General features: G+C 40.2%; 1 protein-coding gene across 1 annotated transcript in view; it reads left to right on the forward strand.

Moving 5' to 3' along the window:
- The window catches only part of LOC145355776 (sodium- and chloride-dependent GABA transporter 1-like), a 97,485-nt gene that overhangs the window by 54,335 nt on the left and 29,403 nt on the right, over positions 1–13,747 (forward strand). Inside the window, exons 3-5 of the mRNA XM_080208132.1 lie at positions 5,498–5,708; positions 8,416–8,548; positions 13,143–13,277. Coding sequence (XP_080064258.1) covers positions 5,498–5,708; positions 8,416–8,548; positions 13,143–13,277 — 479 coding nt within the window. The remainder of the gene's footprint in view (positions 1–5,497; positions 5,709–8,415; positions 8,549–13,142; positions 13,278–13,747) is intronic.

Genomic DNA, 13,747 nt, shown 5'->3' on the forward strand with positions numbered 1-13,747 from the left:
ACTTGTACTAACTCCCTTCCCTGATGATGACTGTAACAACACCTTCTGTATACAATACAGGGTCTATGTCAGGCCTCAGGATTGGATTTCATTAAGTTGCTTATTGTATTGGAAAATATTTCTGTTTCTCATCTATTATTCCTTTAGTTGCTCAAAAACTGAGGGAGCTTGGGTTACAAGTGAGTCTTTATGCTACCATTTGGTAAATGGGAAGGATGAATATTAAATACTTTATACATTTGACTTGCCTAAAGCAACAAACTGGTAATTGCTTCATGCCCCGATTTTGATTGGAAAGATGAAATGGTTAACCATTATACTTTCTAAAAATATTTTACCAGACAGAATTAGAGGAGAAGCAGGAACTATTTTTTTTTCTAAATTTTGTTCCATCTGATGCTTGACTCTTTGAGTACTGAGTGGCACTCTCAATTTCAAAATGTATTGTCTATCTGACACATGCAAGAAACATTATTTGTAGGATTCCCCACTGTTTTAAATGAATTGGCCAATAAGAGGACAGAAGAACAATGGGTAGAATCCAAGAGGTATCCTAGAATACCCACATAATGTAATGTGTTCGTAAATAACCAATGGGTTTAATTCAGAAAACAATGCAGAAATTAATAGATTATTCAAAGGTTATTTCAAAAGGAGTGGGATAGAATATAAAAAAGTTTGATATTTTTAGTAAGCGTTCAGACCAACAAATTGAGTTACTGAGAGTGACATTTGCTTTTGAACTTGATTGAAGTAGTATAGGAGGGTAGTCTGATGTTTGGAGTAAGAACAAGAAGTGTTAAAATGGTAGCTAGAGGTGGCTTAAAGTCATGCTTGAATAGAGTTAGGCATATTTGAGCCTCTTGGTTGCAGTTCAGTAAAGGAGACACAGTTCAGCTTTTTCATAAACTAAACTACCTTATTTCTTTGAAACCTTGATGGTGAGAAATGGGTGGAAGTAAGAACTGTAATTAGTGAGCTTCTCTAGTTTAGAGCGATATCAATAGGTGTCACCTACTAGATTCCTGGGAAGCTATACTGTTTCGTAGTTGGCTCTATTGCAAACTCACAAGAACACTCGCATTGAATTCTTCTCTGAAAACACCATTCTACCATTCGTTATCAGTGAAACCTGGAATTAAGATCCAACTTTAATACTTCACACAAAATGTTTAGACAGCTGTAGGAAACAACTAAATTGGTAGCAGAATTATTTGGTATCTTAACTTTATTCTTCAAGTACAACTCCATTACCTTCTTTGAGTTTATCCTTTCCCATTCGGCAGGAAGACAGTGGTGTATTATTGGTAGGAAGAAGCTCTTGGGAACTTGTCTAGTCTTATGGATTCAGGACCAATATGAATGGGGAACTCTGTTAATTATCACCCACCTTCACCTGCTAATCAAGGTGGATGATGTCAAGTTATGCAGACTTCACAACCTACAATCCAGAACTAAAGTTCATGAAGAACTTGTCCGAGAGCTCTAGGTTGCTGATAATTGTGTCATTGTTTCTCATACAAAGGAGGACTGCTTTGTCACCACTGAACATTTCTCAAGGATGTATGAAACGTCAACCTTTTGGTCAGTTTAGCATCTTGTATTCGATGTGGACTTTCTGGTCAAGACAACATATAGTCTGGATTGAATTAACGATGATTCATAGACTGTCATCAACAACAATGGACAAAACATCAACACCCCTCTATTCAGCATCACTTGAACAAAGCACTGAGGATGGCAAGTGCACAGAATATAATCTAGGGATACTGGAAGGGTTAGGGACACATTTCAATATCAAACATGGAAAGTAGCTTGATAGTAACTGAACTGGCTGACTCCTAAAGGACTTGGCTCCAGACTTTACTTACAGTATGTGGTGAGAAAACCACAACAGAACATAGAACACTACAGCACAAACAGGCCCTTCGGCCCACAAGTTGTGCCAATCACATCTATACCTACTATGCCATAGAACTATCTATAACTTCCAATGCCATTAGATCCCATATACTCATCCAGAAGTCTTTTAAAAGACCCCAGCGAGTTCGCCTCTACCACCACTGACAGCAGCCAATTCCACGCACTCACCACCCTCTGAGTGAAAAACTTTCCCCTAATATCTCTTTACATGCTTCCCAGCACCTTAAGCCTGCGTCCTCTTGTAGCAACCATTTCAGCCCTGGGAAATAGCCTCCGAGAATCCACCCTATCTATTCCTCTCAACATTTTATAAACTTCTATGAGGTTGCCTCTCAACCTTCGTCTCTCCAGGAGAAGAGACCTTGTTCCCTCAACCTAGCTTCATAAGGCATGCCTCCCAATCCAGGCAACATCCTTGTAAATCTCCACTGCACCCTCTCAATAGCTTCCACATCCTTCCTGTAATGAGGCAACCAGAACTGCGCACAGTACTCCAAGCGGGGTCTGACAAGGGTCCTATAAAGTTGCAGCATTACCTCCCGACTCCTAAACTCAATCCCTCGGTTAATGAAGGCCAGTACACCATACACCTTCTTGACCACATCCTCCACCTGTAAGGCTGATTTAAGAATCCTATGGACCCGGATCCCAAGATCCTTCTGCTCTTCAACCCAGCTAAGACTCCTACCCTACCAATGGAGTAACTGCTTCGAAATATTCGTCACCAAGATGCATCTGTACACGACAGCTTTGGTAAGAGTGACCAACACTCATAGAAACCCATTCCTGTTTTCTGCACACTGAATACCACCCTGCCACACCCCCCCCCCCCAAATCATATCATATGGGATTACTACTGTGCCAAGTAGGACATATTAAGAACTGATTTGAATATAGTAACATAGGGCCTGGCATAGCTCTCACTTCATTACCACAAAGCCAAATTCCAATGTTATTTCAAGGAAGAATGCAGAAGAGCATGCAAGCACAGCTTCTGGTGTTCCTGTCAATGAATTGCCAACCTAATGAAATTACAACACACAATGGTGCCGTGTTAAACAATGACAGCAGCGTAAAGAACCACGTATGCCCAAACCAACAGATCAGGCCACAGCTCTGCAACCCTGCCACATTCAGTCATGAATGGTGAGCAATCTATAATTAATGGATAACTTAATAGGAAACGCCACTAACATCCTTGTCCTTAATAATGGTGAAATCCAATATGCAAAGGCAAAAAAAAACACATCTGCAACCACCTGATCCAAAATGCTGAGTGAATTATCCTCTTCTGCTATCTTCTGAGGCCCCATAATTACATACACCAATGTTCAGTCTGTTTGATTTGTCACTCCAGCAAACAGCTGAATACAATGGGCATAACATCCTGCCTGAGGGTGCCGAATGTCTGTACGACTGAAATAATCATGCCCTTTGCTAAGCTGTACCTGTTATAGCACTGATATCTAGCTAAAAGTTCAAAATTGCCTAGGCATGTCCTGTGCACAAGAAGCACCTAATCAAATTATCATCTCAGCGGCATTCTCCTCATCATCTGCAAAGTGAAGGATGGAGTCATCAACAGTGATAGCAATGTCACTTAGTCATTTATACACTGCTAACTAATCCTCAGTTTGGACTCCAGTAGGAACATTTGACTCCAGACATTGTCTCTCAAAATCTCATTGCAGCCTTTGCCCAGAACATGAACACAGGCTGAATTCTGAAGGTGTGGTGAAGCAACAGCCTTGACAAAAAGGGAGCTTGAGACAATCTGGCACCAATGAAGTCAATAAGGACAAGGGCTAACTCTCCACTGACAGGAGTGATCTTTAGGGGATAAGGAGATAGTTGTGGTTGCCCAGAACATTGCTGTAAGAGTTCTTCAGGATTCACACCAGTTCTAGCTATCTCCAGCTGCTTCGTCAGTGATTATCCCATCATCGCTAGATTATGCAATCATTAAACATCCGATTCCAATGTTCCATCCATTCGCAATTCATTAGGTAATGGAGCAACAAGATCTGGACAACATACCAGACTTATGCTGGTAGTGGCAAATAATATTTGTTTCAAAAAAGTGGCAGACAATGACAGTCTTCACTTCCCCTTGAGAGTCAATGATTTTTGCATTGCTAAGTACCCCACCGTCAACATCATGGATGTCACTATTGGCCAGAAACTCAACTGGATTCACCAGATAAATGCTGTGACTACTACAGATCAAAAGTTAGGTATTTTATAACAAATGGTTCATTTCATGACTTCAGAAAGCCCCTCCATTATCCAAAAGGCACAAGTCAGGAGTATGATGGAATACTTTCCATTTGCTTGAATGATTGCAGCGGCAAAAGCTCAATGCTATGAAGGACAAAGCCATTTGCTTGATTACCACTTCATCATCTCTAAACCAACTGATCGCCATGATATACCTTGACTGAATTGTATGATCAACAGGATACACTGCATCAAATTGTAATGACTTTAGCAGCACTTCCCAAACCTGCATCTTCCACCACCTTAAGAGGTCAAGTACAGTAGAGGCATGAACGTGCATGACGAAAGATCATCCCCTCCAAGTCACATACATCCTGATTTAAATGCATATCTCCAATTTTTTCATTGTTGCTGAGTCAAAATCCTGGAACTCTTCTTAACAGACTTATTGGATCACCAGCACACCACAGTTGTGTTTCAAGAAGAAAGCCCATCTTCCTAAAGGCAAGTAGAGATGACCCATAAATGTTGTCCTTGCCAGCTATGTCCACATCATGAAAAGTAATTTGAATACAACTTGAGATAGCAACTCTGTCCTGGCTGACTTTCCACGCCATGTTGTATGAGAAAGGAACTGCTTAATCTTGTGTAGAGCAAGCTTATTAGTATGTGATTCAGCATGAATTGGAGTTCTGCATCATTTTGAGTTGTCACTGATTGATGCTAAGTATTCAAGTATGTTTCAGTTTGCTTTGAGCTCTACTTTCACTTATGAAAATAGTATTTTGTAGTGTATAAAAAAGTGGCATTAAGATTTGACTGAATTTGTGCAAGAATAAATGAATATTTAATTCCCTAAAGCTTTGAAGATCTGATTTGGTTTGAAGCCACAATGGAATTGGACCTGCTGAAAAGGATGATTCCCAAGGTGCCATGACCTGGACTCTAAAAATTCTATTTAGTGGTTAGATATGATTATTCTTCTGTAACTTTAATATATATAAAACCTAACTATCCACTCAGCTTGGGCTTGAATTAATTGTGCGGCATTTAAAAATCAATTATTCCAAAAATGTTTCCAAAATCTGATGGGGATGAGGGGGGGGATAGATTTAAATGCAGGAGATAAATTTGGAAACTATATTACCTACAATGCTTTCCCCTTACAGCATTTTGATAACGAGCCACTGCTACAGTTCTCAAAGGGTTAAATTAGGCTTGAATATTGATTCTCATTCATCAACAAGGTTTCGTATTGGAACTCCAAACTGACTATGTCACTTAATCACAAGTATTAATCGTGCAAGCTACTTTGTGTGGTTTTTTTGTTAATGGCCTTTTCTTTGCTGCTATGCAGGTGTCGGCGTGGCGACGGTTGTGATTTCATTCTTGCTCTGTACTTATTACAATGTTATTATCACCTGGGCTCTATACTACCTATTCCACTCATTTCGATCATCACTTCCCTGGCAAAGCTGCAACAACACGTGGAACATTGTGGAAAACTGCTCTGATGGTCTTCCTGGGAATGCCACTCACCTTCGCTCTGCCAGTCAACAATTTTTTGAGTGAGTATAGCAAGGAAGGAAAAGGAGATTGCTTCTGACGGTCTGAATTATAGACCATTTTAATGTTCAGTAATATACAGGTTATGCATGATATATATCTGCTGATATTTTATTTGCTCAGACATTTTCCATCCATGTGTTTTTTCCATCCATGCCACCAACACTCTTACCACCCCTCCAATGAGTCCTTCAGTATAAAGGCCAGTATTCCATTGACCTTTTTGATTATTTTCTGTACTTGTACATGGCGGTTTAATTGATGTATATGGCCCATCAAGTCTCTTTTGACCTACAATGTTTCTTGTATTCAGCATTTGGAAAATACTCTGTTTCATCGTTTTTAGGTCCAAAGTGGACAGTTTTCCATTTGCCTACATTCAAATCCATTTGGCACAATTTTACTCATTGCCGATTTGGTGAATCTGTTAATAAGAACATAAGAAATAGGAGCAGGAGTAGGCCATCTAGCCCTTTGAGCCTGCCCCGCCATTCAATAAGATCATGGCTGATCTGTCGTGGCTCAGTTCCACATTCCCGCCCTCTCCCCATAACCCTTAATCCCCTCTCTTATCAAAAACCCATCAACCCCCATCTTAAAAATATTTAGCGAGGTGGCCTCCACCACTTCAACGGGCAGAGAATTCCAGAGATTCACCACCCTTTGAGTGAAGAAGTTCCTCCTCAACTCCGTTCTAATATTTCCTGGTAACATTATGCTTCCATTTACACTATTTAAGTGGTGTACAGCGTAATTGGCAAATTTAGACATGAGGCTCTGTATCCCAATACCAGAGTCATCAATAAATACTGTGAGAAATTGAAGCCGTAACACAGATCCTCACAGCACACAAGTAGTTACATCTTTCCAATTGGAGCACCTGCACATTATCTCTATTCTCTATCTCCGGACACTCCGTTAATCAGATGAACAGTTTTCCTTTAATTCCATGAGATTCAACTCTTATCAGGGACTTCCATCAAGTGCTTTTTGGAAGTCCATATAAATAACATTCTCTTTGTTGCTAATGCATGGCGATGGTTATGATTTCATTCTTGCTCTGTATTTATTACAATGTTATCATCATCTAGGCTCTATACTACCTATTCCACTCATTTCGATCATCACTTTCCCCGGCAAAGCTCCTGTGTACTATCTTAGTCATTTCTTCACTCTATCCTTAATTATAGATTCTAATAAAATTTCCTGACAACAGGTGTTGGACTAATTAGTTCATAATTTCCTGGTTTCTTTCAGTCATCTTTCTTAAATTGGAGGTGGGTTCACTATTGAATCTCCTAGTAGTTATAGAGCATTCATGCGCTCAAGGTTAGAACATGTCCAGTTATGAAGCCAGAAACAAAAACTGGAAAGTTCCTCTTAGTCCTAACTAGTTTAATATAACCCAAATTCAAGCAGACCAGTGGAATCCATGAGAATAGTCTACAGTAAGCAAACTTGATTCTCTGTTCTCTAGGATTATTGCTGTAGCATCCCAACTAGTGGAGTTTCTAAGCTTACACAAGAATGCGAGAGCCAATGCAACAGTATTTAGCATTTTTCATTAATCCTAAAAATCCTTCCACTAACCCAGCAACAAGAGCTTCTTCTGCCTCCCAAATGTGCCAGGCAATGTGGTTGAATTTCAAATGCAGTGTGACCCTTCATGTAATGCCTTTCACTACCTCAGTATGTCCCAAAACACCGCATGGCCAGTTAAATACTTTTAAAGTATCATCACTTTTGCAATGTAGGAAACACAGCAGTCATTACACATTCCAGGGGCTCCTGCAAACCACGTCATGATACCAACAAAATAATACATATGTTCTGATAAAAGTTGGCCAGGACACTGGAGAGAATTATCCTGTTCTTCAAAATAGTAACATGAGATATTTTACACCCACCTGTGGGTGCAGATAGGGTCTTGGCATAATAGCTCATCCAAAAGACAGCACTTTCGACGCTGCAGCATTTGTTCAGTCAACCTACAATTTTCTGCTCCAGTTTCTGCCCTTGGAGTTGAATGCACAACATTATGATTGAAAGGTGAGAGCGCCAAGTGTTTACTGAACTATGGATATTAACATATTAGGCAATGGAAAGATGAGTGATTTGCTTATTCGCATCCAGGTGTAATTTGTCCGTGTCTTGCTGCTGGTGATGGCAAATTGGACTGGTCTTGTATAATAGTTTTCGCCTGCTGCAGCCTGTTGGCATGCTAACTAATATACCAAAGGATTGGAAAATCACATAAATGTTTTTAATATCCAACTCTGGATCCATCGGGTAGGGTAAATTTTCCTAGACTGCAGGGATTCTTGTTTTGAATGTATTCTTTCCGTTGTATCTCACACTCGTTCCCTCATGTCACATCCCAACATCAACCAGGTAGATGGGAAAACACCAACTTACCCTAAATGAGTTGCTTTAACATTGCACATCATGGTACCTGTTACTCATCAATTATTTTATTCCTAAAAGTGTGAAATAGATAGAGTGTGAATATAAGTATAACACTGCTTACCCCATCACTGTGATTGAGGCTGGTAATTCACAATAGACCACTGGCAGAGAGTCATTTCTAAATAACCACTGCTTCCCACAGGAGTACAAATTAATTGCTAAAATGAGAAATAAATGTTCTAGAACTAAAGGCTCTGCAATTTAAAACGAAGACCTCCTGCAAATTCACTGTGTTTTGTACAGTTACAGGTTATTGCAGATGAGTGAAGGTATTGAAGCAATCGGCAGCGTACGCTGGGACTTGTTTGGCCTACTCCTATTGGCTTGGATCATTGTATATTTCTGCATATTCAAAGGAGTTAAATCTACTGGAAAGGTAGGAGCAGCATATGTCATTGCTGGGCAGAAATATTTCAGACTATTAACTTGTTTCAGTAGTTTTGATTCTTGGCAGTTTTGAAAACTAAGCTAACTAAAATGTTATAGTACTCCTCAGCGCCCGAAGTACACAAGTAGAAAGTTTCATCATAATTGTAGGAGCTAGTCCCTTTAAGGGACATGCATCGGAAGGGTCAGAACTGATCAATGGGGAACAAGTGCTGGGATCTTTGGGCAGAACGCTGGCTTTGCAGCCAGCTGATCCGAGTGCTGAGAATGAACATATCAATTATAGTACTCTGTATGTAGTTGTAAAGAGTAATAAACCCATTGCTATTTGTTAGCTTACTGGTGGTTGCCAATGATTGCATTTACTACATTGACAACAGGGTAAACAACAACTCTGAATTGTAACAAAAAGAAAGTTTATTATCAAGAATTGCAAAACATTCCAATCGAGTCCAAATGAGGAGAAAAGTACACATACCTCTCTTCAGAAAAGTAGAAGTTTTCAATGCTGCTGCAGAAGACTGGGTATAGTATATGGAGTGTTCAAAATATGTTTTCCGTGCTAATGGAATAGAGGGGTAGACTAAGAAGAAAGTTTTTTTGCAGATTGCATGTGGAACCCAGACATATAAATAATCCTAAATCTAATGTCCCTGGATGCTCCTGTCACAAAAATATTTGCAGAGCTCATTGAGCTAGCAACAGGGCATTATCATCCTAAGCCCTCGGTAATAATTATAAAGGTACAAATTTAACCCCACAGAGAGAGCCACAGGGAAGCCCATTGCAGCCTTTGTATCAAGGATAAAACAAATCAAGGAGCATTGTGATTTTGGATCAGTGTTGAATGACTTGTTAAGAGATTGATTGGTATGTGGTGTACACAATGCAGTTATACAGAGAAATTTGTTAGTTGAATCAGAGTGAACTTTTAAAAAGGCACTGGAAATGACATCAGTGATGAAGAGTGCCGAGAAGGACACCCAGAAGCTACAAAGTGCATAGAGCAACGAGGTTTACCAGTTAGGATGGGAAGCTGTGAGCTGCAGTGACACCCGGGAGCGAAGGCACTGGTTTAAGAGAGATGTAAATGCAGAAGCCGGAAGAGTGATACAGTATAGAAGATTTAAACAGCAGTCTAAAAATAATAGAGTGATATCTTTGCCGGGGAAGTCACTCCCCAAGAACATGTAGATTTAGAGCAGCAGAGTGCTTCGTGTGTGGAAGTGGCACAAGCGTAAAAACAAGCAAATAGGAACTGTCTTGTCTGGTTTAACTAGACCAGATAAATGGGTGCTACCCACTCTGCAAATTATACAGGCCTAATGATGCCCAAGTCTTCCAATCGTTTTGGCTCTATCGCTACCTTCTCTACTAATGCAGAAAGGCACAGGTCTTGCTCTATAAAAATAAATCTGAGTGGCTTCTAGATCCACATGGATTTTTGCTTGCTTTCCTTTGATCTTCCCCAGTTCTTCCTGAAATACATCCTGGTATTTTCAGATGACTTTGTGCAGGCCCTCCTCTTTTATTTTAAAAATTTCTAGCCAGTTCAATTTGGTCTCTTGGAGCCAATCATGCCCTTGGCCTGACACCACTATCAGTGGTGGCAGTCATGGTCATCCTTTGCTAGCAATGTTAACAGAATTGGGAGGAACCATCTATATCTGTGGGACTACAAGTTGATGGTAAAACAGGCTGCACAATGCAGGGACGACCATCAGCTTGTAGATATGGATGGTTCCTCCCAATTCTGTCAACATTGTAGCAATGTGCATGCGCTGTTAAAAAAGCATCAGAGATGATGCTGGAAAACACCACAAAAAGAAGCTTTTAACCAAGTTAAGTAAGTACTTCAGTCAACATCCTTATTAGTTCATTTTGACCCCTCTAAGAAGATAATATTTGCATGCAATGCATCACCATATGGGATTGGGCTGTGTTACCTTATACAATGAATGACAGATCTGAGAGACCCATTGGTTATGTATCCAGAACTCAATCAGCCATGGAAAGAGCATACTCCCAGATAGAAAAATAAGACCTAACTGCCACCTACAGCAATAAGAAGTTTCATCATTACATTATTGGGAGATTTTTTACTATTATCACAGACCACAAGCCACTTTGCGACTTTTTGAGGAAGACAAAGCGATTCCACCAATTGCTTCTGCGAGAATACAGCGCTGAGTACTGCTCTTGTTAGCCTACGAATATAGCTTTGAACATCAGCCAGGGGCTCACATAGTCTTAAGCCATCTTCCATTTACAGAAAGCATCCACCCTCTCTAGTACCGCAAGAGATTGTAATGGCCCCATATCAAATGAATTGGCTGAGCACGCAGTTCAGACTTTCAAGACTGATTATGAAAAAACAATCACAAGCATCATTAGAAACCAAGATAGCACGTCAGCCTATAAATCCATCGCACATCTCCCTATTGGAATAGCTCCAGCAGAACTGCTGATGACGTTTGAGAATCAGGTTGAGCCTAGTAGTTCCAAAGTTGGTGGAGACAAGGCAGAGATGCCAGAAAAAGAACCAAGCGGGAAGAACATTTGAGATAGATGATCCAGTTTTTGTAAAGAATTTTGGAAGTGGATCAAGTTGAGTCCCAGGAGTTGTGGCCAGGTCAGGCCACTGTCCTATAAAGTTAAAATACAGGACAAGTTTTTGAAGAAACCTATACATCATTTGTAAAGATGGGAGCCATGCCAAGAGCCAGTGTTACTACCTGATCCAATTGCTTATCCAAGAAGTGAGGTGGCTGATCAACCAGTCACAGACCACTGCTCCCAATGAAACCAAGAGAATAGTGAAAAATGATGTGTTGGTGCCAGGAGAGAGTCTGGGGTAAGCAAGTCCAACTGAAACTACCTCTGTGGTTGAACGTCAACCAGTTGAACTGCTTTGCTCCCAGAGAAAGAGGAACTCTTCTGACAGACTGAGTTTCTGTTAAACTGTGTTAATACTGTTCATTATTGCTAATGGTTTGAAAATTGTACATGGTATCAATGGGAGTGTGTAACAAGGGACTTAAAGGGGGAGTGATGTAGTAGGTAGCCCCTTTAAGAGGTGTGCATTTGAAAGGTCATGTGACCAAATCAATAAATTCAGAACAGGCATGGAGATTTTGGAGTAGAGCGCTGGCTTTTGCAGCCAGATTAACCCTAGCGCTGAGAATGAACTCATCAATTCTAGTGCTCTGTATGTAGTTGTAAATAGTAATAAACTCGTTGTTGTTTGTTAGCTAACTGGTGGTCACCAAATGTTACATTTACTGCCAAACTATTTCACTAGGAGAAGTGCAAACCCCTTCAACTCTCGACAAAAACCTGTCCTGTAATGTTTAACTTTGGCCAAGTGGCTTAACCAGACCTTCCACTGTATTTTCCCACTATACAAATGTTGGTATGAGCACTGCAATAGTGTTCCTGAATTAGATAGTACATTAAGAAAGACATTTTGTTCCCTGTAACTGAAAGTTGGTTTTACTTTGACTGAATATCAGTTATCTTTTTGATGCTCTCCGGGAAATTCTGTTAAGATCTTTTCCTACAGTCTTAGTCGATTCGATGGACTTTGGATACAGATTGCCCACTGGGAATTATTCCAATCTCATCTTATGAAGAGGTGACAGAGGGTAGACTAGGAGAATTAATGAGGGAGTCCAAAATATTTTTTTCCTATGTGATAATAAGCACTCGTAGTTATAAGAAATTATTTGATTTCTCTGCATGTCATTACTTCATAAAGCTACATTTTCTCTTTTCCTCCCTTCTCATTCCCCACCCTAAGGTGGGAGAGGAAAAGAGATTCTTCACCACCACCAGGAAGGAAGTGCACAGTAGGGGGGAAACACATGGAGGAGACAAGATGGTCAGCAATCAAAGAATAAAGGACACAGCTTATTGTACTAAACGTTCTGTGATTCTATGTTGAGTCATTTGATTCCTGTGTGTCATCCCCCCTAATATCCTCACAATGTCCCTGATGTAAAAGACATTTCTCTGCAGTATGAAGAGGGTTACAAGCCACAGCTAAAATTCCTTTGTGCTGGAATCAGAGTAAGCGCTAATAGTTACCATGTCTTGGTGTTGCTGGTGCACAGGTTCAGAGATGCATTCTGTTGCTGCACAAAAGGTCATCTAACTCAGCTCAGCCTTGGACCTGGAAGCTTTTGTGTGTTTTTAGCCAAGATAACACTGAATAAACTTGCCTGTCCGTTGGGGAAGGGAATGATCTTCGTTTATCATCCTCGTCCATTCTTCTGGGGGTTGTGCCTGAACTTTCTGCCACCTACTCCCTGGAATAACTGGATTAACAGCTCTGAATGTAAGGGAGGGATCACGGGCTGCGATCGATTTTTTTTGTTTTTGTTCTGTGGTAGTTGATAAGCCAACACAATATGCCGACCCACTTGAGCTTGAAAATGTGTAGGAACTAATTATCTGATCAGAAGAATTGCAAAAAGAAATCAAAATGGTTCTTTAAGCTGAGAGTTACCCTGTGTTTCAAATAAAATTTGTTATTTTGGTCATTTTTATTTATGCACAGCTAATCTTTCTCTCGGCCTTCCTAGGTGGTGTATTTTACAGCCATTTTTCCATATCTCATCCTGATAATACTACTAATCAATAATGTGCAGCTGCCAGGAGCCAAGGATGGAATCCTCTTCTTTCTCACACCCAAGTGGAGCAAGCTGCTAGAAGTCCAGGTAACAGCCACAATAGTTATTATGTTTTGCATCAGCTCAGTGGGTAGCTGGAAGGTACAAGTGAGAAAGACAGTTTGCAATCATTTTGTGATAAAAGATAACCAATTTTTGTATACATTACAGTGAAAAGCATAGAGCCCCAGACCCATCTGAATTAGATTTTCCGTTTGTCACAATTTTTCTTTGAGTAAGGGAAATAGATGGTTTCTAATCTGATGTGGACTATGTCGTCATTGTTAAATTGATGGCAACAGTGTTAAAATGGAAGACAATGGACTGACTTAAACAGACTGGACTGTGCTAAATTGGGGTCCCCTGACTCCTTCCACTCTGAAGAAGGGGAAGTTGGATTGTAAAAACTAAAGTCCAGAAGGCTTAGGGGAAAGAAGGAAGGCCAATAAGTTTGTGTTGTCATGATGTCAAACACATGACAGGATTCTGAGGAAATGTGCTTCCCGCTATACAAGACT

The sequence above is a fragment of the Carcharhinus amblyrhynchos genome, chromosome 20, assembly GCF_965287045.1.
Source record: "Carcharhinus amblyrhynchos chromosome 20, sCarAmb.v2.hapA, whole genome shotgun sequence".
NCBI classification, from domain to species: Eukaryota; Metazoa; Chordata; class Chondrichthyes; order Carcharhiniformes; family Carcharhinidae; genus Carcharhinus; species Carcharhinus amblyrhynchos.